This window comes from Periplaneta americana, chromosome 10 (assembly GCF_040183065.1).
Source record: "Periplaneta americana isolate PAMFEO1 chromosome 10, P.americana_PAMFEO1_priV1, whole genome shotgun sequence".
Classification (NCBI taxonomy): Eukaryota; Metazoa; Arthropoda; class Insecta; order Blattodea; family Blattidae; genus Periplaneta; species Periplaneta americana.
In genome coordinates this window covers 90,242,438-90,269,424 of record NC_091126.1, presented here as the reverse complement: position 1 = coordinate 90,269,424, position 26,987 = coordinate 90,242,438, and the positions used below count along the sequence as shown (strand labels likewise).

At 36.8% G+C, this 26,987-nt stretch overlaps 1 protein-coding gene across 9 annotated transcripts in view; it reads left to right on the top strand.

Moving 5' to 3' along the window:
- The window catches only part of LOC138707878 (rho GTPase-activating protein 45-like), a 200,512-nt gene that overhangs the window by 60,759 nt on the left and 112,766 nt on the right, over nucleotides 1-26,987 (top strand). For 5 of the 9 annotated variants that reach the window (XM_069837889.1, XM_069837890.1, XM_069837894.1 and 2 more), the window contains 2 exons: nucleotides 15,171-15,397; nucleotides 26,106-26,249. In XM_069837889.1, coding sequence (XP_069693990.1) covers nucleotides 15,178-15,397; nucleotides 26,106-26,249 — 364 coding nt within the window. In that variant the 5' untranslated portion in view covers nucleotides 15,171-15,177. Of the gene's footprint in view, nucleotides 1-15,170; nucleotides 15,398-26,105; nucleotides 26,250-26,698; nucleotides 26,733-26,987 lie in introns of those variants that run through there. The other 4 variants (XM_069837891.1, XM_069837896.1, XM_069837895.1 and 1 more) reach the window with 4 other exon arrangements.

The following is a 26,987-nucleotide window of genomic DNA, read 5'->3' as shown; positions in this document are numbered from 1 at the left end:
CCAATTTTTCCGCAAATGTTTCTTTATTTGTGCCCTCGTAGTTCAGTCGGAAGAACGTCGGAATTTTGATGTCAACGTCTCAGGTTCAATTCCTCGTTACTCCTTTTCATTTTATTGTGGTTCAAGATAGTATAATGTAATAATACAAAAAGAAAAACTAATAGCAGTATTATGCAACTGGATTTTTCCAAACCTAATATTAAATTCATGTTATTTATATCGCTAAAGAACGATTACAATATAAATAACTTGAATATTATTTATACAGTATCACTAAAGAACGATAACACAATATAAATGATAAATATCCGTTTCTTTAATTAATATAAGATAATATATAATACGTATTTAATTATCTAAATAAAATAACCTATTTTACAAAGAAAGATGTTTATTTGTGTTATAATAATTACATAAAATACAGATTATTTATATTGCGAAAGAACAATAACAATATAAATAACTTGAATATTATTTTATAATGCTAATGAAGGAAAACAATATAAATGATAACTTGAATATTATTTATATCGCTAAAGAACGATAACAATATAAAAAACGTGAATATTATTCATATCGGAATTTCAGAGATTTATTACAGGTGTATTTAAGAAATTGTAGAAGAATAGTAATTAGTAACAGTGTCCTATTTATTCTTCTTGGAGCCAAATTTGTAACTTTTAAAAGTGTGGTTACTATGTTGAAGTGTATGTGTTGCAACGTATGCTTGATTTGTTATGTATATGAGTCAGTTATGGGATGCTTGATGTCGTCGTAATGTCGTAATTATAGTTTGATTGTGTCTGTGTGACTATTGTGTATTAATTTATGATGTATAGTACGGAAAGCTGCATATTTGTGTTATAGAAGTGTTACGTATGTGTGTTGTTAATGTTTTTGTATGTTTAAAATTGATAACTGATATTTGTTTCGCAATCGCAATGCCTAATTTACGGATTGTTTATGTTTTGTTTACATCGCGTAAGCTAATTTAATTTTCTTTTCCATTTCTCTTTATGCCTATTTTTTTTGTGTATAAAACTATAGCCCTAACATACATATGTAAAATAGGGCAAACCCCTATGGAGATACTGTAGCTACAATAGTAATAATTATTATTCATATCGTTATAAAACGATAACAGAATACAAATGATGACTTGAATTTTATTCATATCTCTAAAGAACGATAACAAAATATAAATAACGTGATATCCATCAAGAACGATAACTGGATATAAATGATAATTTGAATATCATTTACATCGCTAAAGAACGATTAAAAAATAAAATGAAAACTTGAAGAAGGCCCGAAACCAGAACCTTTGAATCATTAAACAAGCACTCTACCGCTGGTCTGCGAGGAGCAGATATGGAACACTTTCATAGTTCCGGAACTGCTTGTACAAGCACATGCATCGTGTAACATCGCCGCGACCCGAAGTGGACTTTGAAAATATTCGCTGTTCACGAGTGCGGCCACTTTTTTTTTTGACAGCTGTACACATGGTGTATCCCTCAACGTATTCATGATTTCCGAATGGTGCTCTTCATTTATTTGTAAATAGGGTTTCAGGGAAGATGCATAGCTATGACCAGTGATCTTTATTAATTCTTGTTCTTGAATGCCAATGCGAGCCATATTTGGAAGTGCTGTGCATCGACTGGAGTGGTTCGTAATTTTCTGTTTTTTTTTGACGTCCAGACCAGTGCAGTTTGAAATGTTGGCAAACAAAGAAACAAATGCTAAGGTAGTGATAAAAATAAACAAATGCTAGGAACACGATAAAATTAAACAAATGCTAGGGACGCGATAAAATTGTGCGATAAGCAGCCATGATTGGTTGAAAGACGTCCTTTCGTACCGTTTTATTGGTCAAAAGTAGTGTGACGTAGTAAAAGTGTAATAGTCATTTAAAAATTAATGTTATTTTCCCGTTTTCGTAAGTGATTTGATGTGACATGATACCATCCATATTTTCATAAACGATAATAGATCATGGATGTAACCAGAGATCTATTCCAGAAATAGATGACTGATAACATTTTGCACTGGTGTGTATTTTGGAGTATTGTGAAAATACTCACGCACAGCCGGACATATTCCTGCGTGGCTACGTCGATATCGTGTGTACCGCGCTATAGAAATACTATCGCATCAACAAGAGTTGTCTCATTTTTTGGGGGTGTACATCGGTTATCAGACAATACATCTCACTTGAAGATGTGTCAGAGTAAAACAATTGTTTGTATACATCTGAAGTCTGATTAGTATAATATGTTATCAGTCAGCGATGTATGCAATGGAGGGGAAAAGGAACTAGCCATCCTACTCCATTGTCTCCTGGCTTCGATGCCCCATGAGTGAAGCCTTATTGGTGTCACAAGGAAGTTCACACCTTTCTTCGTACACTTGACTAAACAAACAAACTTTACTTGATTTACCTTTAAAAATCCATAGATGCAAGTGGCTCGAACCTGGGGATTCTGTGCTTGAGCTAGAACAACGCATTGTAGTGAACGTGTTTTTATCGTATCCCTGTTCCTACTCAAAAAAGTTTAAAGGCATAAATCTCGTAAAAAAGTGTTGTGATTATGGTAGCTTAGTTTGAAACGCATGTTATTTCTCTGTTTAATTGCATAAATTGAATTGTATTGAATAATAATAATAATAATAATAATTTATTTTACCTGGTATAGTTAAGGCCTTGAGGCCTTCTCTTCTATTGAACCAGGTCTACAATTATTACAAATACATAAGTAATAATAATAATAATAATAATAATAATAATAATAATATAATAATAATATTATTATTATTATTATTATTATTATTATTATTATTATTATTATTATTATTATTATTATTATTATTATTATTATTATTATTAGATATGTAGCAAAAGAGTAGTATTGAAATAAATCTGAATACATTATATATGTGAATATAATAACTGTTTAACATAATAGGAGAAAATCAATTCAGAAAAGCAGTCTGAAAAGAAACTAAATTTATTAAAGTACATTGCTTATAAGTTTTATATTTACGTGTGAGTGTAATTTACTATTCCTGTTGAATTATGTAATTGTGTACTTAAGTTTTAAAAGACGACAGCGTTCTCTTAGTTAAGCAGAACTTTATCACTAAATTAATACGATTATAACTTACTGCATAGATAGGCCTATGTAAGAAATTAAATTAAAAATATTATATTACAATGCGGTTTCGAACTCGTGACGATAAGATTATAGAGCCACTTGCGGACACTCAACTGTGTAATGTCTACCGCAGGGTGCATTTAGAAATTAAACAGTCGTATAACGAGCAGTTCATTGATATATTAAACCACTATTCAGCTTTGTTACCATATAGAATGTTCGAAATGTGTGATTTGTCCCTTATTAATGCACATCCCGATTGAAACTATTAAGACATAGCCCTTTAAAAACGTACTCTTGTGAACTCAGCTGAGGCATTCGGGCGCATGCGCAAATCCGATTTTCTGAGACAAAATTCCAGCCAGCCATTTTTTGGGAGCGCTCCTTTCCAGTGCGTTGCATATAGAGTCAGTGCTTATCTAACTTGTGTTAAATATATGATCATTAGACTTCAATAATGACCACCCTGAATAGTCTTGAACTAAAGAAATTAAGATCCTTTTCCTTCAATGACTGTCCTTATATTGTTTATCTGAAGTCTTTCGTCATTAAAATTGTATATACAGGATGATTCAAGAGGATTTGCGGTCCTTTACCGAGCTTATTTCTAAACACATTTTGAGCAAATGTCATATAAACATAGTTGCTATTCTAAATATTTTCAGAGTTACACTAATTTAAAGTTGTTTATAAAATACGTTTTTTCTTTAGATTGAAGGTCAAATAATAATACAAATAGAGAATCAACCATTCAGAAGTGTCATTTCTTTAATTGGCAAGTATTATGAAGCTAAAAATGTGCTGTCAACTCTTTGGTTGCTTCGTACAGACATATTTTTCTATTTTTAACTAGAAAATTACATTATTCTTACGCACTTATCACAACAATTATTATAAATCATATCACTTCCACCTACTTAATTATTTGCAGTTCAGTTTTGCATCCTAATTTACAGTCTTGGAAAGTTTACAACACATTTTAAAAAATGTCGCCGTCCGCTCGAGTACCACTTGGCCGCACGCTTGTGAACGGCACTCGTCGCTCTACGTAACTGCATACGGCTATCTTTGGTTTCCGTAGCGCTCGCGCTGGCTGCTCACTGCACGCTGACCAAGATCACGCGTTCACAGCAATGCGTTCCAATAACGAAACGTAACTCTGTAAATATTGAGAATAGGACCCATGATTTTATGCCATTTTATGCTCAGAATGTCTTCGGAAATAAGCTCCGTAAAGGACGGTAAATCCTCGTGAATCACTCTGTATATATTTTTTTACATGTTATTTTCAATTGTTATTTTGATTATACTGTAAGCAAGAAATATAATTTATTTTAAATTTGTGTTCCGAATTACGTCCGCCGTTGTGACCATGTGGATAAAGCGTGCAATTCCGAACCAAATGGTCCGAAATTCGATTCACGATGTGTGAAAAGGAAGAAATTTATCTTCCGTCCACGGGATTACCTAGTTGTTTTGTGATTGTCGTATATCTTAGCGGTGAACCTGCGTCATGCCGGCTCCATGAGAAGGGAACCAGAATTTTTTTAGATACCTGGTGTACAATAAAACGTATCTCCCTCCCCTAACCGAAATAGTGCATAAAATTGTTAAAAATAAATTAGGTTAAGAAGAGTAAGAAAGAAAAAAACACGAGAGAAAAGAAAGAAAGGAAGAAACAAACAAATAGTTTCTAGTGTGCATCCAGACATTTTGTTTACACTGTAAACTTTACAGCTACGGTAGACATCTTCATTGGCGAGGTACACATGGGCGAAGTGATCTCCTCGGTGTACCAGGGGCAACTGATACTGCGAATGAATGAATGAATGAATGAATGAATGAATGAATGAATGAATGAATGAATGAATGAATGAATGAAAGGAGGAAAAACAATTAAAAGTACACGATAAGGAATCCCGGCCACCAAGTCACTCAAATGAGAGTGCTTCTTGTGTGATGACTCTTGACGTAATATATGTCATTACACAATATATACTCGTATGTATGTCGAACATGGAATAAGGCCATTAAGTGAAAATACCAAAGGAGAAAGATTCGGTACGGTGCAGTGGATTGATCCTCGGCGTAGCTCAGTGGTTAGAGAGCCTAGCACGTAGAACTAGGGATCCCGGGCTCAATTCCCGGCTCCGCACAGTGTGCACTGTGCAATGTTCCCAATCTAGGTGGACAAAAGTCAAATTTCGACTTGTTAATTTGGCACAGGTGAATATGAATCCATGTTCTTTAACATCCTCTAAATGTTGCGAGGAATAGTTTTTACTGTTTTATCAGCGGCAAGATATTTTTAGAAGAGTATGAACAATGAGTTCTTTCTAAGACTTGTTGCTCCTGTTCAGTCGTGGATAGAGAGGCATACTATGTGTGTGAAAAAGAGCCAATTATTATTAGTGATTTATTGTGTTGTGAAACATGGAATATGTTCAGATAGTTACGTTCTTACTAATGTAACTTCAGTTTCAAGTGTGTGAAGTAGTTTTCTTCTTACAGTACGGTTTAAATATTACAATTGAATTTTTTTTTAAGTTGTCCAAATATAGTGTGAGTTTTAGTATAGCCGGTCACGTCCGGTTACAGCAATTCTTTTACAATTTAATGCAGCATCATTTTAGTGTCGAATCCTTGTTTGAAAGTTTTCGCGTTCTTGCGCATTTATCAGTAATTAATTTTTTCCAATGGTGGTGCATACGGTAACGCGAAGGCAATTGTTCCATGTTTGGCTTAAAAACAGAAAAGAATTATGGAATAAGGAAGTTTTTAACCACTGTGTGAATAATTTAGGTCTGCAATATTATTCACATGACATCAAACATCAGGTTAAAAATATATTGGACACATTTTTATCTAACCTTAACAAACGCACCGTGGACGAGAACGCAGATCTACTTTGTAGCTGGGCAAAATTAATAACTTCTCTGCATTCTAACGGATTGTTATAAAATTTTGTAAAGGTCTTACAGGTGGCACATACAAAATCTGATTATGTTTCTATAAAAGGAACTACTTCTTTATAGTGGTGCATTTAGACAAAATTAACAACTTCTCTCCTACATAATATATTTTTATGAAACTTTGTATAGCAATTAGGCCTATAGGTAGCATACAGACGTAATCAGAGTTTGTACAAAAATATATATGCTACCTGTAACTTCTGTACGAAATTATCTGTTATGTAGGAGAGAAATTCATTTTGTGTAAATGCACCCCCTATAAAAATGTAGTTCCTCTTATGGAACCGTAAATATAGTTTGTACACAAAAAAATGTATGCTACCTGTAACTTCTGTACAATGTTTAATAAAAATCTGTTAGGAGAGAAGTTAATAATTTTGTCTAAAACCTCTCCCAATAAAGGAGTAGTTCCTCTTACACAAATGTAATCAGAGTTTGTACAAAAAAATATGTGCTACCTGCAAGATATGTGCAAAGTTTCATAACAGTCCGTTAGAATGCAGAGAAGTTATTTTGTCTAGCTAGATTTGAGTTTTTGCACACTGTGAGCCGGAGCGAATTTTTCCCCGTTAATAACCAATGGTAACCATCAAACCAATTCTAGAAGCCTGCTGGTGTGGTTGACTTCTGTTTCCAAGGCTCCGTAGCCAGACGAAAATTCAACAACATTTTGGAATTCGAAATGTATTCTGGTCTGCATTAGGTTCATAGCTCACTTCTTCAAGAGCTCAACCCAACATTTTTCTTAACGCCTTAGGCCTTTAGGAAAACCACTGAAAAACCGATGTTTCCCGAATTACAATTCAACACTCCATGCCATTTACATCAGCATAATAAAATTGTGTGAGAGTATATTTTATACTCTGGTCTCCTTGAATAACACATATATAGGGTGTTTCCGAGGCGGTGTTAAAAACTTTCAGGGATGATGGCGAAGGGCACATGTATCAATTTGAGATCAGGAACCATGGTCCGGAAGTGACTGAGTCGAAAGTTATAACCAAAAATAGTTGTGTGGAAATTGAATTGTAATTTGGCACCACATGCCCTCCTTCCCTTAACATTTGGAACAGTCGTGGGAAAATGGTATGGGCCGGATACAATCTGTGAGCTTGTTTACTGTTCCTATTGGCTCATTCGTATTCGAAAGTCAGGTCTGCATATTCTGCTCTCGTGTACCCCTCAATTTCACTAGGACTGATCGACTGGACACTGCAACTTGTACACATACACTGCTGTCTACAGACGTGCATATCAGGACCGACTATGTCCGTTACACATTACGCTATCTGCATTGATTTGGTGTAGTTTCCTGTCCCCATTCCTCAGACAGCGCACTGAATGGAATACTGTAAGTAGACAACGTAAACAACGTCAGATGACTACAGTATGTGTAAGATGTACAGATAAATACACATAAATAAGGTGTACAGAGGAATAAAATTATTTCATTTCCACAGAACTATTTTTGCTTGTAACTTTCGACTCGGTCATTTCCGGACCAGGGTTCCTTATCTCAAATTGATATATGTGCCCTTTGCCATCATCCCTGAAAGTTTGTAACACCACCTCGGAAACGCCCTGTAGAAGTGACCTTAATGTTGACTTAGACTTGTGACTTAAGTGTATTTACGATTGAGCTGAACTATTTAAAGCAACATCAACTATCTCACTAATAACCTTATGGTAAATCTAAAAGCTGATTTAATTTTTCATCAACCATCCCACTAATAATATTATGGCAAGTCTAAAAAAACTTCTTTAATTTTTTGACAGTAAAGACCTCAACCATCCCACTGAAAACCTTGTGGTATTACGGTAAGTCTAAAAACTGGATATTATTGACATATAACTTAAGTAACTTCATATTCACCTATTTTCAGATTGTGTAGGAAAGATAAAACTGAGGTTTAATATCGCTGTCAATTTATTAAGGATGCACTACATCATACAAATATTTAATAAGTATGGACAGTATAACGTGATTATGAGCCTAAGTCATATAACATATTTTAGGTGTCCATCAAAATGGAATATGAGCTTTAGGGAGTTCGTGACCTCAAGAGTTTGGAAACCACAGCTTTATAAAATAATCGTACTTGCATGCAGGGAAAAAGTTCAAATATATCACTCTCCATACAAGCCCAGGTCGACGCTTCTACGCGATGTTGAACCACACACGTTCTCGCTCTGTTAGAGATGTTCCCCCGCTCTGTGCGCACAGTCTGTGTCCAATCAACGGAAGCTAATGCTTTGAGAGCGACGACACAATTTTTCAACGGTTTTTTATTTCTTTCGTGCGTGCGAACGCGTGTACAAATCGCAGGGAAAGATCCTATCAGATATTTTGCAACAGTGTACCACTGACAGTTTGTCAGGTGAATATGTCATTTGTTGGCACCCAAGTCTCCTTAACAAACGTTTTAGGCATCAATGCTCTACATTTTATGGGCTGTTAATATTATATATTTTTTTTCACATTCCCTTTAACCGATATGTGAAGAGAATGTATCGTGTTGCTGCGATAAATCTAGCTCGAAATTTACATTGAAATGCACTTTTTAGTAGGCCTATTCCCGATATGGAGAAAGTAGTTTCGAGCATACTGTCTGTGCACAGCGATTCTTCCTAAACTACTGGACTGCATTTTTTTTTTCGTATTCAATATTTAAAATAAATTCACTCGTGTACATTATACATAATCCTACGTGAGTGACTCTACCTCATTGAGGGATTACGTCATTACCAGTCTTAAGAAGTTCGTACAGAAACACTGTTTTGAACTTGAGTGTAACAGACGTATGAAGGGTTCAGAGCCATAGTGGGCCCAAGCCTCATGTATTAAAAACTGAGAAATGGGGGGTTAAAATTAAGTGAATACCATAATTTAATGAAACATATAGCAATTAATATAAAGTATGCACATTAATACTAAATGATACATCAATCTTCATTAAACTATGGTATTCACTTAACTTTAATCCTTGCTTTCTTCGTTTTTAATAAATGACGCTTGGCCCACTGTGGCTCTGAACCCTTCATATAGGTCTATTGCACTAGCGTACTATACTCTATTCATATAAACAACTTTCAGTATATCCGCAACTAATGATGGATGACATGTGTCACAACATCACAATAATATACACATTAGAGAAGCAGTTTAATTACGTACTAATGTTCGCAGTGGAGTTGTGCAATTTAATGAGCGGTTTTCAACGCGACAGAAGTCTAATCCTCCAATCAGAAGAAGTTGAATGTAGTACTTCAAGAATTTGATGGTAATCATAGTAACAAATGGAGAAAAACTTTATTGGAAATTAGTTAATGGGGTTTTATATGGCGCGTCAGTTACTGAAAATTATGTAATGTGGAAAATTTAATCAACAAAGCGAATAGTAGTTCAGGAACACTGTGCTATGTAACACACGGGGAATATCTCTTTTTACATGGGAAATACAGCAATGAAGGGAAACTGTTTTCGTCAAAACTTAAGTCAGTATACATAATTATTTTCGGTATATCTACTCGTATATCGGTATGTTGTAATGCCCCTTCAAACAAAGTGAGTTGCCTATAACAATCATTCTGCTGCAGTCAAGAAATGTGAAAATGACTGAAACCGTGAGATATGTGGAAGAACAATATTGTTCAGATATATTTATCAATCCGTACAAATCCCAATAGTTATTAAAGCAAATGTGAAGAGTACCCTTGAAAAGAATTAGGGGTTTTAATATGATGTGCCACGTACTATTAGTTTCACAAAGCTATTGTTCACTTGATGATATAAACTAGTAAGAAATACTGTAACATATTTCAGACTTGTCCAGTCACGTCTTGTGACGTAGAAAGGACATTTACGTACAAGTATTTTTTTTCCGAATATAGGAGTATTGATAAACTGAAAATGTACATTATTAACTATAGTAACACGTCCAGAGGCATAAGAGATCGTTTATCACTATATATATATATATATATATATATATATATATATATATATATATATATATATATGAGTTCTTATTTTTATACATTAATTATTTTAGACTGAAAATTACGAAGGTTCTAATTGACAAATTGGTGTCTTTTTATATTATTTGCTTATTGTGTTTCTTATTCTATGGCCATGGACCATTGGCACAAAGACAAGTTTAATTACCACCCGACTGTACGTGTATGTTGTGCTGCTTTGTTGATGTTTAGAGCTCCCTCCCTACTGTTTATTCGGCAGAGATTAGTCCAAACTCACACAACTTAATAGTTTTGGTACCAACTTCCTAGCTTTGGTCATTACACTGCTCTGCCGATTTGGTAGGACGCGTTTGAGTCTAAAGATAGCATCAAACCAGTACAACCACAGTCTAATAAATATATACAGTCACGAAGGTTGGGATGTTTTTTTGCATTTCTCGCGATAGTTGCTAGCCGCTTGGAGCGCTGTGAGTACTAGGGACAATAGACTGTGCTACTGCCATCGTGATCTAATACAGGCCGTAAGGCAGACTTTATAACTCGCTTAACCCGATCACGAAGGGCGGCGTTTCAACCATATAAATTAGTTGGAATGCATAAAGAGTAACATATATTTCTCTAAAATGTAGTGTAATTGCATTAATAAAATTTAAAAAAAAATGATTACGAGACACTTCAGAGAAAATTCACTTTGCAAGTTAAGGTGTAATATTATTTATGGTGTGAAAATTACGTTGTTCGTATGTGTAATACCTACCTTTATTTCGATTAAATATTGCGAAATTCTTGTACATTCATTTATGCACGATTCAATAATTTTCAGTTGCACCGCACGGATATTTAGATATGTTGAAATGACAGGTTATGTTTACTGTCCCAGTTACCCCTTTGTCTAATTTTAGTGGTTTCTAATGCCCTGCCATTCATATGGAAATTATAGGTTATATTTACTATATTTATCTTATATTCCTAAATTCGTAATTTATACATTATAATTCAGCATAAAACATGTATGATATCCCGCACATTCAATTTGTCTGTATTTTAATACCGTACTACAATTGAATACCAGTCCTGAATTATTGTGTTTATCTACTACCTAAGAGACGAAGTAACACAATGTTACGTACACTAATTTCATAATAGTGGTATGGTAAATTTTCTGTCTACAGTTAAGGAAGGCAGATGTGCAAAATTAAAATCACAATATAAATTCTTTTTTATTAAACCTCAAAATAGCTTCCATTCTAAACTTAAAATGTTGATGCGAACAAATTATATTAACATGTAAAATTCTCTTCACATTAAAATAACACATTTTTTTGCAATTATTTCTGCAACATATTATGCAACACGAAGTAAAGGGAACTTATGGACACATTAAACTAAATAAAACTTAGCAGTGATACGCAATAAAGTTATAATATTTCACTGAGCTCCATACACTGAAACAGAAAACCCGAATATACATTACGGCCTGATCTAGATCGAAAAGGCATTGACTGTGCCGTATTTCGCATTGTTGTGAAAAGTTGTGTAAACCTTGAAATGTTCGTTATCGGTTGTAATAACTGTAAATGGCTAAAATACATATATTTCAATATATACTTTATAGTAAGTAGTGATACAAATATAATAAAGAAAGTGGGAATGGAAAGGTAATGAAACGGTAGAAACTACTTCGTCTGAAAATATATAGATTAGATTAATGGGAATAAGTGGGTAGTGAATGTTAGTGATTCAAGTGAATAAATAAGTGAACAACTATGGAAGAGTTCAACAAATATAAACAATGTTCGGACCAATTAATAAGAGATTGAGAGAAGTCATTGTTTAGTTAAATGAGATTAGTAAGAATAAGATAGATAACTAGGAAAGGGAAGGGTAAATACAAGAAGAAGGGAGGGAAACAGAGGTGAGGGACGTGATAGAAAAGTGATCAGGGTCATCATTTATATGTAATAGCCGGAGGTTTAGAAAAATCGTAAGCAGAAAATCATGTATCCAAGGGAGTGATGGCACTGTATACAGAAATGTGAAGAGCCATCACGACTGATGTACATAAGCTGGTGGAATAAATATATCATATATCATATCATATCATATCATATCATATATCATATCATATCATATCATATCATATCATATCATATCATATCATATCATATCATATATCATATATCATATATCATATATCATATCATATCATATCATATCATATCATATCATATCATATCATATCATATCATATCATATCACATCATATCATATCTACTTTATGAAAATAACATATAAACCTTGTGTATTTCATATTTCAATAGTGCAAGGAAGGTGTTAATTTTTTCAAAAGAACACGATATCGAAAGTGCAATACATTTTATCGTCTTCTAGGGAAAGGATCTGTGATGAGGCGATAGTAGCGATCCTGGTGGTTAGCAACTATCTATGGATGCATATTTATTAAGTATTGAGCTTCGTGACTGTATATACTAGACTAAAACGCGGTCTATTGTGACGAAACGGTATTCTGGCTACCACAACTGTAAAATTAGTGTGTGAAATCAATGTGCGCTACAACAGACATTTGTGGTTTTCTGAAATAAGCTTCTCATTACAACAATGCATTGTGTAATAATAGTTTTCTATTTTTGTTTAAAAACTGCATGGAGTAGCCAAATTACACTGCTTGGTATAGTATGGTGTGTTTTCATCTTCACCGAAAATTTGTCATATTCGTAAATATTATTTTATTTGTTTTTATGTTGTACCGACAGACGGACGTTCACAAACGGTCAGACAGACGGACAAATGGGCGGACGGACAGACGGCCAGAGGGGCGGACGGACAGACTGACAGATGGACGGACCCAGACTGACGGACAAATGGACAGAGTGGCGGACGGACAAATGGACAGAGTGGCGGACGGACAGACGGACGGACAGATACAGACGGACGGATAGAGGGACGGGCGAACAGACAAATGGACACACGGACGAACGGATAGATGGATGGACAGATGGACACACGGACGGACGGACAGACTGACAGACGGCCTGGCGGACAGATGGACGGATAGACGGCCTGGCGGACAGATGGACGGATAGACGGACGGGCGGACAGATGGACGGACAGACTGACAGACGAAAGGACGAGCGGATAGATGGACGGACGGAAGGACACACGAACAGACGGACGGACGGACAAAGGGACGGACAGACAAAAGGACACGCGGACGGACAGACGAACAGAGAAGCGAACGGAGGGACAGACGAATATACAGACAGGCGAACAGACGGACAGAGAAGGGGTCGGAGGGACAGACGAACATACAGACAAACGGACAGACGGACGAACAAACAGTGAAACAGATGGAGACAAGTAGACAGACAGACAGACATATAGATATATAAAGGTAATATTATAATATTACTAAATAATATAGAATTGCTTTAAACATCTGAAAATATATAAAAAAATTACTGGAGTGTTTAAATTACCCCGTTTGTTATAAGGAAGGTGCTCAAAAGCTTGGGACCGTGAGCGTTAACGAATACGCATTATACAGTGTATAAGGGGTAGATGTGCCATTATTTTAACTGTTGATTGTTCATGTCATAAGGAAGAAAATATGTCCTCACAATTTTTTTCTAATTGCAATATTTAACTAATTATTAAAGTTTACAATATTAGGCGTTTGGCAACGTTGCTGGATTGGGAGGAGGGAATTTACAAGTACACAGTACAGCTCAAGCGGATACAGACATACCGGTACAAAACAGATGCTCTGTTCTAATGCAGGGGCGGACCGTTGTTTACATAAAACGAACAGCAAATACAAACTTTCATCTCATTAGAAGAACTTTATGGTAAATTTCCATTTTATTTAACAATATTGGTAATATTGGTTCATTTTTATTGTACGTCTAAAAATAATCAATAATGGTTTACTGCACAAAATCACACGGACTTTTTTTTAAATGCAATATTTTAATCTCTCCCGCTTCCATAAAGCAGTAGGCCTACCAATTTTTTTTAAGAAATTTCTGTTTATGTGATTTTCGAAACGAGACAAGACGCTTCTAGTTTCTAATAATCGTTGAGAAAGCGCTACAAAAGTTCGCCGATTAGGTAACCTTCATTGCGGAAAACATTGATGGTACATCTTCTTGCCTCACTTGAATTACGACTACTTTCTCCTTAAATTAGTAACATATGATATTCCTAAAGTGTGAATGACATTGTAAGTTTTTATCGAATACCTGGTATCGAACTGTCATCCGCTCGGCAGTAGAGCTATGGACAGGGAGCTTGAACTCAGCTGACATGTATGTACGTCTGTGCAGAGTACTGCCTGCTGAACACGTTGCCACGTCTCTCACGTCGGGATATTAACAAATTTAAGCCTGCAATTTTCTTTAATTTCACGAAAACGTAATAGAACACGCAAATATGTATTTAAACTAATATTAACTAAGTAGTTCCAGATATTTGAACTATATTCCTGCGTAGCATGATGTAGAATTGTAGACTGTAATGATTAAAAAAAATTGAAGTCTTTAATCTTCGACGAAAAGGCGACTGGAATTTGACGGAAGAATTAATCCTGAATTAGGTAGGCAAGAAGATATTCATAAAATACAATCTTTTGATAATCATGGACATTGTATTGATATAGAAAGTAACGTCCGAGGAAGACGCAAGACTTTGAAGGATAGGAATCTAAAATGTGCTTATACTGCTCCCTCCGTTCGCCATCTCCCAAGGTAAACTCAACACTCTGCTATCACTGTATAACGAAAAACACCCCCACATTCCTGGAATTTATCATGATGTATTAAGGACTGATGCCTTGAGGGATTATTTATATTATTTGAAGATTTTGGATACGTCTGAAGTGATTACTTTATTCAGATTTGTATAAAATCTCAGTTTTATATCATTTCGTTAGAAAGTTGAATCACTTTTAAAAAGAACGTAGGTATTACAATTTTACATTAATGATTATTATGTATATGATACATTCTTGCATTTTTCCACAAGTGACAAGTAAATCTTGTTTAAGTTGCAGTATGGATGGGGTCAGACACACTGTTACAAGCAGTGGTATGCTGGGAGGCGCCATCAACTCTCCCCGCTCCATTTCCATGGCTAGCATCAGTTCTGAGGGAAGCATGGAGAGCCCTATAGTGGAACAAGAAGAAATAGCGGCTTTAACTCACGATGTACGCAACTTTAAAGAGGCACTTGGAAAACTTCGAAAAATATTCCACCCTGAATGGGCAGAAAGAGGTAAGATTGGTGAATATAACGAAAACTTGAGTATTATTTTTCAGAACATTTTTAAAATATGTTTTGTCGCAATTACTAAACATGATTAAATCAAACCCGCTTTCCTTTCCTGAAGTGGTCTACTATCTGCATGTGACTTTCGTTTGTTCAGACTGCCATCATGTTTTATTTACTTTAGCCCTTAATGCTTATGGAGACACTGGTGTTATCTCTGGCAGTCAACGTGTTAAGGGTCTAGAGCTGCGTTAAGGCATGGGTTCGATTCCCACTTAGGCTGATTGCATGGTTGGGTTTTTTCGAAGTTTTCCCTGACAAAGGGGAATGAGGTCAGATAATCCCATGCGAATCCTCTGCCTTATCTCCCCAAATATCATCTTGCTATCGACGCTAAATAACCTAGTAGTTGACACATTGTCGCTAATCATCTGAATAAGAAAATAACTAGGGAATCTCAGTTCCGAAGTTACCATTGAATGACATCATAATATACTTATGTTTTGAGTTTTATTAAGTATTATAACAGCATTGGGCATATCACTGATTTTGTTGAAGAGCGCTCATTTCCTCCACTGTGGAACCTGAGTGCGGGTAACCAAACCGGATTTTCTCATGCGTGGCGCGGTAGACAGTATAACTCTGTCCTTGGTGTTCCTGCAGTTTTACAGCCAGAGTGAAGTCGGTGTGCAGTATTTCAATTACGATGGAAGAATTCAATCTGAGAATAAAGGAACGGTTTCCCCATCAGTATATTTTAACCGAGAATGGGAAAATACGGTATGTATTTATTTTGGGAAAGTGAAGAAAAATATCATACAAAATAAATATGTCAGCAGTCCAAAAAAAAACAAAGGTTAAATGAACTATACAGGGTGTTTCAAAAATACGGGACATAATTCAGGTATGTATTTCCCACATGTAGACAATCAAAATAGTTCATTACAACATGTGTCCGGAAATGCTTCATTTCCGAGTTATGGCCTTCACAACATTGAAATTCACCGGAACGTTTTTCTTTCCGCAGGTCGTTGTAATTACAGAAGATGTTCAAAATGTCCACCTCCTGCTTGAATACAGACCTCACATCGATGTCTCATTGACCTGCGAACACGATCCCAAACTCCAGGAGTATTGCGTACGTCCTCAGAACATGCCACAATTCGATTCCGAAGGGATTCCAAATCAGGCACCGGAGACAAATAAACCAATGATTTTAAATGGACCCACAAGTAGAAATCGAGAGGGTTCAGATCAGGTGAGCGTGGAGGCCAAGCAATTGGGCCACCTCTACCTATCCATCGATCAGGAAACCTTCGATCCAAGTACCGGCGAGCAGTACGACTGAAGTGTGCAGGAGCGCCATCATGCAAGAAGTGAATGTGTTGACGATTGATCAGTGGAGTGTCTTCTAAAACATGAGGTATGGTGTTTTCCAGGAAGTTTGTGTACGCCTGCCCCGTAAGTCTGTTTACAAGTACATGGGGTCCAACTAATCGATCACCAATGATACCGGCCCACATGTTGAGGGAGAACCGCACCTGGTGATGAGATGGAACACTTGCACGTGGGTTTTCATACGCCCATACATGCTGATTGTGGAAATTTGTTATGCCATCTCGTGTGAACTGTGCTTCATCTGTAAATAATACTAAGGCAGAAAAGTTCGGATTTACACCACACTGCTGCAAGAACCACTGACAGAACCTAATTCGTGCAGGGTAATCTGCTGGTGACAGGGCCTGTACACGTTGCAGATGATAAGGATACAATTGATACTCTTTCAACAGTCTCCAGACAGTCGTATGAGGAACATTGACTTGCAACGCTACCCTTCGTGTGCTGATAGAAGGAGTCATGTTTACAGCCTCCAGAATCTCCTCCTGTACTTCTGGAGTTGTAGATCTTGGTCGTCCCTTTCCCAAAACAGGAGAGTTAAATTTTCCATACTCGCACAGACGGTAATGGAGACGTACAAATGTCTTCCGATCTGGACATTGTCGCTGTGGGTACCTCTCCTGGTACAAACGACGAGCCAGCGCAGCATTGCCGTCCGCCTTACCGTACATGAAGTGTATCTCTGCCAGCTCTTGATTTGAATACATGTCGCACAGTCTAACGCCTATACAACACTGAATGTAACCTTCGCCTCGGAATGAACTGTCAGAGTGCCCTCTTAATGTCTCCTTTGACGGCAACGACCTGCGGAAAGAAAAACGTTCCGGTGAATTTCAATGTTGTAAAGGCCATAACTCTTAAATAAAGCATTTCCGGACACATGTTGTAATGAACTATTTTGATTGTTTACATGTGGGAATACATACCTGAAATTATGCCCCGTATTTTTGAAACACCCTGTATACAACTACAATTTTTGCAAAAGTAAATTTGAAAATAACCAGTTCTGCAGTTGCATGAAATACATACGTTAAACTTGTGTTATAGTGTTTATTTATTCTCTTACCCGTTAGCTTGGAATTGGAATGGAATGGAATTTAAGTGAGGGAGCACGGATGGCCCAGCACTGCGACCTGTTGAGATCTATTGCGCTAACCCTCGATATGAAATGAGTTGCGTGCCATAGATCCCCTACGCGCACAAACCCAACCACATGACTCCCTAACGACCGGTCCCTACAGCCAACAGAAATCCATATACCATTCCTGCTTAGGCAACTTCCCCAAAGGCCCCCCCCCGTCGGTCCGAGGCGAAACTCTTCCCCCGAGTATGTCCGTCTCGGGTGCTCGTTGCAGAAGCCATCCAACATCGCTTAGCTACATTCCACGGAGGCCGATCGAGAGAGCTAGTAGTTCCGGGAGGCCGCCTGTAGAGTGATCTGAAAAACCAGAAAAGGGATGATGGGGAGGAAAGGAAGTGGCGAAGATGAGTAGGGTTCCAATCGCCTGATAAAGTTACCTGATATTCATCCATAGGTGTGAGGGAAAAACCCCGAAAAAACCTCACCCAGGCAACTCGTCCTGACCGGGAATCGACGTGAGTGGAGCCGAATTTGGAGACGTCCTACCCACTGCTGACAACTGTACTGTACTCCAACCAGGAGAAAGTCTCAGGGGAATGAGACACAGCGGGGTAATGCTATGAATGAATGTTGATATCATAAGGTCACACACGTGGGTACACGCATCTCCATTGGCTAACTCTGAAAGCACAAACGATAACACTGATCAGTAGCGGCCCTCAGTAAAAATAGTTGGCAGTTCTGCATGAAACAATTTATTGATAACATAGTTTGGAGTTTAGCAGCAAAGTTAATATACAATTTTTTTAAGAATTAGGATGACATTTATATAAATCTCTAATTCTGTGCGATAAACACAATCTATATTGAAAGAAAAGCTTTAGAATACCTAATGTTGAGTAAGAACATAATAATTTTGAAAGGCATGCATTTCTTACCTTATCTTCTGAATATAAACTTCGTTCGTCTTTCCTTTTGATGTGCGAAGTTCTCGATTACCCTGTCATTGAAGTTGGGAATACTTGCAATGCAGTCACGTTCAATGGATAGCATTGCTAGCACGTTCAGTCTATCCTGGCACATAACACTTCGCAAAAAAGTCTTAACTCTCTTTAACGTAGAGAAGCAGCATTCTGCTTCGGCTGTGCTCATGGGGGTTGTTATGAGGATTTCCAACAACTTAATTGTCTCTCTGAAGCTCTCATTCAAATTATTTCTTAGAAAGAAATTCAGAAGCGGTGTAACACCCTGAATATTTATAAAATCTGGCCTCGTATACACTATTGACAATTCCGTTTGCAGACGATCTTTTTCTAAGCCTGGATATTGTTGGATAGTTGCGGTCAGTTGCTTCGAAGGAAATTCTTTAGAATAAATTTCGAAATGGGATGATGAAAGCAAGGAAGATGCTACTAAATGACCTGTGAATTTAAACCGGCTTTTCGCACTGACAGTAATTACATGGCATACTTCTATTGCCGCAATACGGCAACTGTCTTCCGTGTCATCTTTCCGTCTTCGTTTTGATTCAGAATTGGAAGAATATGCTCCCGCTTCTTCAGTTATCTTGTTTGCAGCTGATTATACAAAATATCAACGTGGGGCGTTAGATGGTGGAAAAAGGTAAGCCAGAAAATGAAGGTCTGGTTGTGCAGCATTCTTTCTATAGAAGAAGCTTGACTTATGACTCTGTCGTGATTCTAGAAGATCTTCCCGATGCTCATAAACAACGTTGACTGTCTGACTGTTAAAATTCCAACGGGTGGGTGCGGAATCGCGGCACCCCCTTTTTTTTTCACTTTTTTGTCAAGGACGTCCAGCCTTTGAGGAGAGTGAGAAAAAAGGTGGGATTTCTTGCTGATTTGCAAAAAAAAAAATCCTAACTTGATTATTTTGTGACCATGTTTATTGCATTATTAAATTTAATTGATGGGCATAACCGTGAAAGAAATGAGCTGCAGGATACAAGTTTTTAATCTTTTGCTATACCCCTCCATGTTTAGCCCCGTCATAACACTGCGCAATTAATTTTTGTGGTTCAATAACTGGTTGAATTTCCTTTAAGATAGTTTGCGCCAAACTTTCCGCGTCATGTCCTGGTGGTAAGAAAAATTTCCAAAACCATTCCACTGGCACTCCGTCTTGAACATAACGAAGGACTAAAACCATTTGTGAAAATTGCGGCATTGTCCGTTGTTTCACCGGCCATTATCGCAACAACGAGCTTCTTTACTTTCCTTCGACAATTCTTCATGAGTAACATGCTACCCAGCAATTCATTTTGAACTGCGACGAGCCCTGTAAATGATCTTTCAAAGTTTGATCTAAATCTGCGGTAAAATTAATCAAACCCCGAAATATACCGCGGTCTGTTGAATCTTCCGATTCGTCATGCCCTCGCATCACTAATTCAAATGCACCACAGAATTTCACACAATTAATTATTTTAGTTAGAACATATCTATTCTTAGAAACATTTTCATTGTGCTTCTGAATATTAGCCCAATACGCAGAATCCAGTTGTGTTTGAATATTTAATGCCCCTAACAGTGACAAATCTGTTTGATTGTTCAAATGAGTTTTAGAATTTTCATGCTTCTTTATTTATTTATTTTTTTTTGACTAATGAACTAAATCCTTCTCTCCGGTTTTTGTCCATGAATTTTCTCCTCCAAACAGAAGACACGGAAAACAGAAAAGAGCGTTTTCATGAGCACAACCACAAATCCAATCGTTTCTATAATAAATTTCGGTATTGAAATGCCTAATATACGATTTGCCTCGAGTTTTTCCAGAAATTTCAATACCGGTATTCAAATTTGGTGTAGGACTTCCTAATTCTTTAACATGGAATTTCTCTTCATATGTTAATTTCGAAAATGTTGATGAATAAGCTTTCTCACTCCATTTATTTTTAAAGGAAAACTTACACTTTGAAGCTCTGACAAAACACGCTACACAAGCACTGTAATACAATCTACTTCGACACTGGAACTGTACTCATGTACTGAAAGTAAGCTCAATGCCCAGTGTACGCGTTCTCCTAAAGTAGGTTATAAAGAGATGGGGATAGTCGCGGTTATATTTTGTATACTATTGGGAGGGTTAGCTGAGTTACTTGCTCTAATGCTGTCTTACGGGGTGGCGAAGAAAACCAATTTTATGCTACCGACTACACTACGTTGAGGTTCAGGAATTGCCGATCACAGATCCGAAAAGTACACTACAGTCAAAATTCTCTAACAGTTCAAGGCTCCTACAGACTGTAAAATCTCGAATCGAAGAAGAATTAATTGGAAATGTAAATGAAACAATGAAGTAGAGTACACATAAAGGGAGGTTTTACATTTTTTTTTATTTTACAGGTACATATAAATGGCGGTTCTGCAGCTCTGCAGTTATTATTGTAGAGCCGCCTCTGACACTGATTTTATACTACTCTAGTTACAAAATTAGATCACGATTAATTTCCTGGACATTTAATCCTTCCATACAGGAAATAACATATGCAGGAGAGCGCATGTTTTTTAAACTGACGTTATAACGGTAATATTATCTATCTACTTTGCTCCAATAGATGACGCAATAGTAAGCACATTCCTTTCCTGGTTGGAGAACTGCTTATAGTCACAGCTGATTTCGGCTGTATTGGGAAGTTCTCTCTCTTTCTCTCTTCTTGGTTTTAGAAATTTAAGTCACGTGTTGTTAGTTTTCTCTCCCTGTGTAAAAGTTTTCTTTTATGTTGGTAGATTTTTCTCTTGTTTGCAGGTGTTCCTGTTATTTTTTTCTTTTGTGTTACGAGATATATTTATACAGTATTTTAAATAAATCGAGAGTTTAGAAACAAATGCAGATTTGTCTCTAGCTTCTTCTAGTAGCAGTTGTTGTGATCTAATTGATCCGTTTGAGAAGAAAGAGGAACGTCTTGTTAATTTTATGTAAAATTAGACTATGTAATAGTAATGATCAAGCCCCGGATTCTTAGGTTCGAATCAATTTTGTTGCTATCTTGTTACTCTCGAAATATTGCTTTTCTTATTCATTTTATGTAGCAAAGAGTAACATTCTTAAATTCAATATGACCTGAAAAGACCTAATTCGTAGGTTAGGATTTAAAATGTCCTAAATAGAGGCAATCTTTATCAAGCCGTTGTAATATATTAATAGAAGGTCTATGTTATTTTTTTTCTCCTAAACATAAGATTTAAAATCCTAAAACATAAATTGGAAAACCTAATTTTAGTTTCTTAAAACCTATAAATTCTGCACTTGGTAATGAGGTACGTCACAGACCTTATATTTTTATATTCTCGTCAGTCACGTCTTGGCCTCCTCAACTTTCAAACCCACTGTCCACTACTGCATATTACAGAAAACAGCTTACCTGTCACTTCGGCATGTTCTGGATGGCAGAGTGTGTAATGTCGTTTTATGTTGCTCAGTAGTATTTCTGACAGTACCTTAGAACATAGTAAACACTACATCTTCACCGAGCGCATAACAAAAATAGTCTTCCTCCTACACTGTACGGAATGATCGTTTGCTTACAGACTGTGTCATTGTCTCGCGCTGTTCGTATATTTACTAAGTACTTGACCTGACTTCCGCAGTCATCTGTCGAGCTTCGAATGAGGAACAGCATGCTCTACATTCGAAGGTTGTGATTACAGAACGTAATCAGGAGTCAGAGAATGAGCATACCTGATATAGTAGGTATGTGTAAAATGAAATTAATTTAAAAAACAAACTATAAACTGTAAAATCACTTTAGTGAAAAATTAAAAGAATGAGAAAGGTTTATGTTATTAAAGGCACTATAAGTGATGCACGGATCACACTTGCCCCATTTGTGCTGAGCACACTTCTTCAACATGATAAATCGGGATGAGTGCCTGATCACATGGTTAATGTACAACTTTTAATTGCACATTTATAATAATCTTATTTTGCCTAAATACTGCCAAGAAGATATTACATTGATTCTCGTAACTCTGTCTTTCAGTGTTCAGAGTGAACAAATGTTCATATAGTTGAAACTCGAAAACTCAATTTTTTGGTAATGCACAAAATTCATTGTTTAAAAAAAAGTTTCAGTCTAACAGAACTTGTAAATTTTGTGGATTAAAGTACACACTATTTTTCACTATTAATTACAACATCCGATCTCAGTGTGAAGTAATATTTCACACTAACTCCAATGTTACACTTATCCAACTTGACCTTCTACATATTTTTTGTTTACATTGATTCAGAGTGAGTAGGCCTAGAGAGTGTAGTGTAGTAGATATTATGCTAGAGAATGAAAGTTACAGTAGCATGCAAATTAATCCGAACATGACATATTTTTACATTTTCTGTCATTGTTGGCCTCACAGCTGCTCATACCGCTTTAATTGACATCTGTAGTACGTGTAATTCCATTGTTGAAGGTCTGTCGTTATTATTTTTTTTATAATATGTGACATTTTGCCTGTCGTTTTGTACTTATAAGCATTTCAGTTGTGTTGAAGACTTAATACTGCAATCCTGTGTACATTCTGTCGTCTTCACAAATGGATACAACTCCACGAAAACGGTCTAAAATTATAACATTAGCAGAGCATTCTTCTATGACACAGAGGCAAATTGCTGCAGAATGTCACATCGGTTTGGCTACTGTTAATTCGATCATAAAACGATACAGGGAGACTGGATCCATCACACCCCAGAAAAAAGGAAACTGTGGCCGGAAAAGGAAGACTTCACCTGCAGATGATCGTTTAATTGTCAGGAAAAGTAAATTAAATCCTAGACTAACTGCTGTCGACTTAACCCGCGAGTTAATGGCTACCACTGGGGGCGAATATTCACGTCACAACAGTGCGGCGTAGGCTTTTGGAAGCTGGACGAAGGGCTCGTAAGCCTATTAAGAAGCAAGTGCTAACCCCTGTTATGTGCAAAAAACTCTTAATGTGGGCAAAATTACATCAACACTGGACAGTGAATGACTGGAAGAATGTACTTTTTTCTGATGAGTCTCATTTCGAGGTCCATGGCCACCGTGTTTCTTACATACGGAAAGGATCCGAAAAAGTAACAGCAGCTCATCTCCAACAAGCACCCAAATACCCCCTAAAGTAATATTTTGGGGTTGTTTTACACGTGAAGGGCCTGGAGAATTAACACCTATCAAGGGAATGATGAATTCTGACAAATATATTCACTTATTGGAAACCAGAATCGTACCCCAGCTGCAAAAATCATTTCCCGGATGGCAGAGGTGTGTTCCAACAAGACCTGGCACCATGCCATACGTCTCGAAAAACTACAGAATTCTTCAACAAGAAGAATATTCAGGTACTCCCCTGGCCAGGCAACTCACCCGACATCAACCCCATTGAGAACTTGTGGTCAATTTGCAAAAGAAGAATGCAAAAAATGGATTGTTCTACAAAGGAGAAGATGATTTCTGCCCTCATTGGTGTATGGTTTCGCGATGAAGAAATGAAGAATATTTGTGGGAAATTAGTGGAATCCATGCCAAATCGTCTCAGAGCTGTTATTAGGAACAAGGGAGGCCACATAGATTACTGAGGTATGTCTTAGATCCTTTTTTTAATCCCGTTTGAGTGTTTTTGCATAAGTAATTACGTTGTTCGGATTAATTTGCACACTACTGTATTTCTAGCAAATTATTTCTACTAGTACGACAAAGTCAGAAGAAGTGATAAGTACCTACTGGTACGTCCAGATAGCTATAATGAAGGTTATTTATTTAGTTTATTTCATTGATAAGACATGAAAATGGGATATTAGTACGAGGGGGATCCAGGAAATAACGACCGTTCGCGCATACCCGCCACACAGCTGACTCCCCTTCCTCGTTTGAAGGTCAACTGGCTTCCTTAACATGTGTTCTCATAATGTTGTGAGTACTGGTTGCAACAAGTCGCCATTGTGCATTTTGTGTTACTTCAAAATGAACGACGTGATTGATAATCCCGCCGACTGTGAGGTGAGGAGTGTGATTCGATTTTTGAATGCCCGACATTTGAAACCTGCAGAAATTTACCGGCAATTGAAAGAAGTGTATGGTGATACTGTAATGAATGAAAGAAATGTGAGAAAATGATGCGAAATGTTCAACAATGGGCGAACAAATGTCCACGATGAAACTCGACCCGGACGCCCATCACTCATCACAGAAGACCTGAAGACTAAAGTGAACAACAGAATCTTGCAAGGCGCACATCACTCGACGAATTGCATATTGCCTTTCCTGACATTTCTCGTTTTTTGCTTGGTGAAATTGTGTCGCAACATCTTGGCTACCACAAAATCTGTGCACGATGGGTTCCACGGCAACTGAGTGACCAACACAAAACTCAGAGAATGGCCTCAGCATTGACATTCTTGATGCGATATCACACAGATGGAGACGCCTTTCTTGATCAAATTGTGACTGGTGATGAGATCTGGGTGTCTCACAACACCCCAGAGACCAAGCGCCAATCACGTGAGTGGCATCATCCCTCATCACCCAAGAAACCGAGAAAATTCAAACAGACTCTCTCAACACAAAAAGTCATGGCTACTGTCTTTTGGGATCGCAAAGGTGTTCTTTTGCTGGATTTCATGCCAAAAGGCACTACGATCAATGCAAATCGTTATTGTGAGACTTTACGAAAACTACGGCGAGCCATCCAAAACAAGAGGCGAGGAATGCTTTCGAGAGGAGTTGTGCTTCTTCACGACAACGCCCGCCCGCACACTACTGCTTCAACTCGAGAATTGCTGGATCAATTCGGTTGGAAAATCTTTGATCATCCGCCCTATAGTCCAGACCTTGCTCCTAGCGATTTTCACCTTTTCACTAAGCTGAAAGACTTTCTGGGTGGTACGTGTTTTGGAAGTGATGAAGAGTTGAAGAAGACAGTGAACACCTGGCTTAATGAACTGGCGGCAGAGGAGTATAACACGGGAATTCTAAAGCTAGTGAACAGATACGACAAATGTTTAAATGTAGGTGGTGATTATGTAGAGAAGTAAAGGAAGCTTCAGTTATGTAACAGACATTGTTTTTTCAAATAAATATTTTTCTTTAAATTATTACAACAAAACGGTCGTTATTTCCTGGATCTCCCTCGTAAAATATAATCGGTTACCAGATTTCCATAAACATATTGTGTTTCTTTTTATATCAGACTTTTGTAATAATTTCTGTCCATGTCTGTGTAATGGAATGAATGGTTTCAGAAAAATGTGATTCTCTCCGTGTATCTGTTCATGAACGGCTGGGAGAAGTTCTAAGAATATTGAGAAGTGTTCTAGAACGGTACCCAGCTCTGCAATCTGCTGAACTACTGGTGACGGCAGGAACCCTTATACAACAAGTTAAAGGTAACTAACATTTTTTAATCTCATAAGTTATCATTTAAAATGTAAGAGGAGACATTCAGGAAATTACGTATTATGGTAGGAAGTTTATAAAGACATATGAATTTCTATGGCATCTGAAAGCAAAATTTATTGCTATGGAAAGTGCATAGGCAAATATGTAAGAATTAAATTCGAACCTTAAAACCAGAAGCTCTTATCATTTCTAGAGGTGTGAATATGTATTGCTTGCAATAGCCTATATGTAATGGTCTCAAAGATTTACTCAGATGACAATGTTAATCTAATGACAAAGTATTTATGGAAATCTAGAGCAACAAAATAGCATTTGATAAGGATGTGCTCGAAGTAAATTCATTAATAAACTACCATTTCTTTCATAATACAATTTTATTCTCAAATTAAATCTTTAATTAACAAATCTCTTTTTCATTTAATGCTGACATTCAAAGGACAGAATATTGTATTTTTGTCATATATTTAAAGGTAAGTCTTTTTAAATGTGGAAAGTGTCTCTATCTGTACCATCTCGACATTTAAGTCAAATTCACCGATATTAAAACTAATCATTTTAATTCGCTCTGTAGAGAAAATATTATTTTTCCCAAAATTAATGACTTTAAAACTCTGAATCTGTTATAATTCTCCAAAAGACTTCACAGACCGTTTTTCTGTTATTTTGATGTCTGCAGATTCTGTCATAATGAGGAATTATTGGCTGAGATACAAAATCCAATTTCA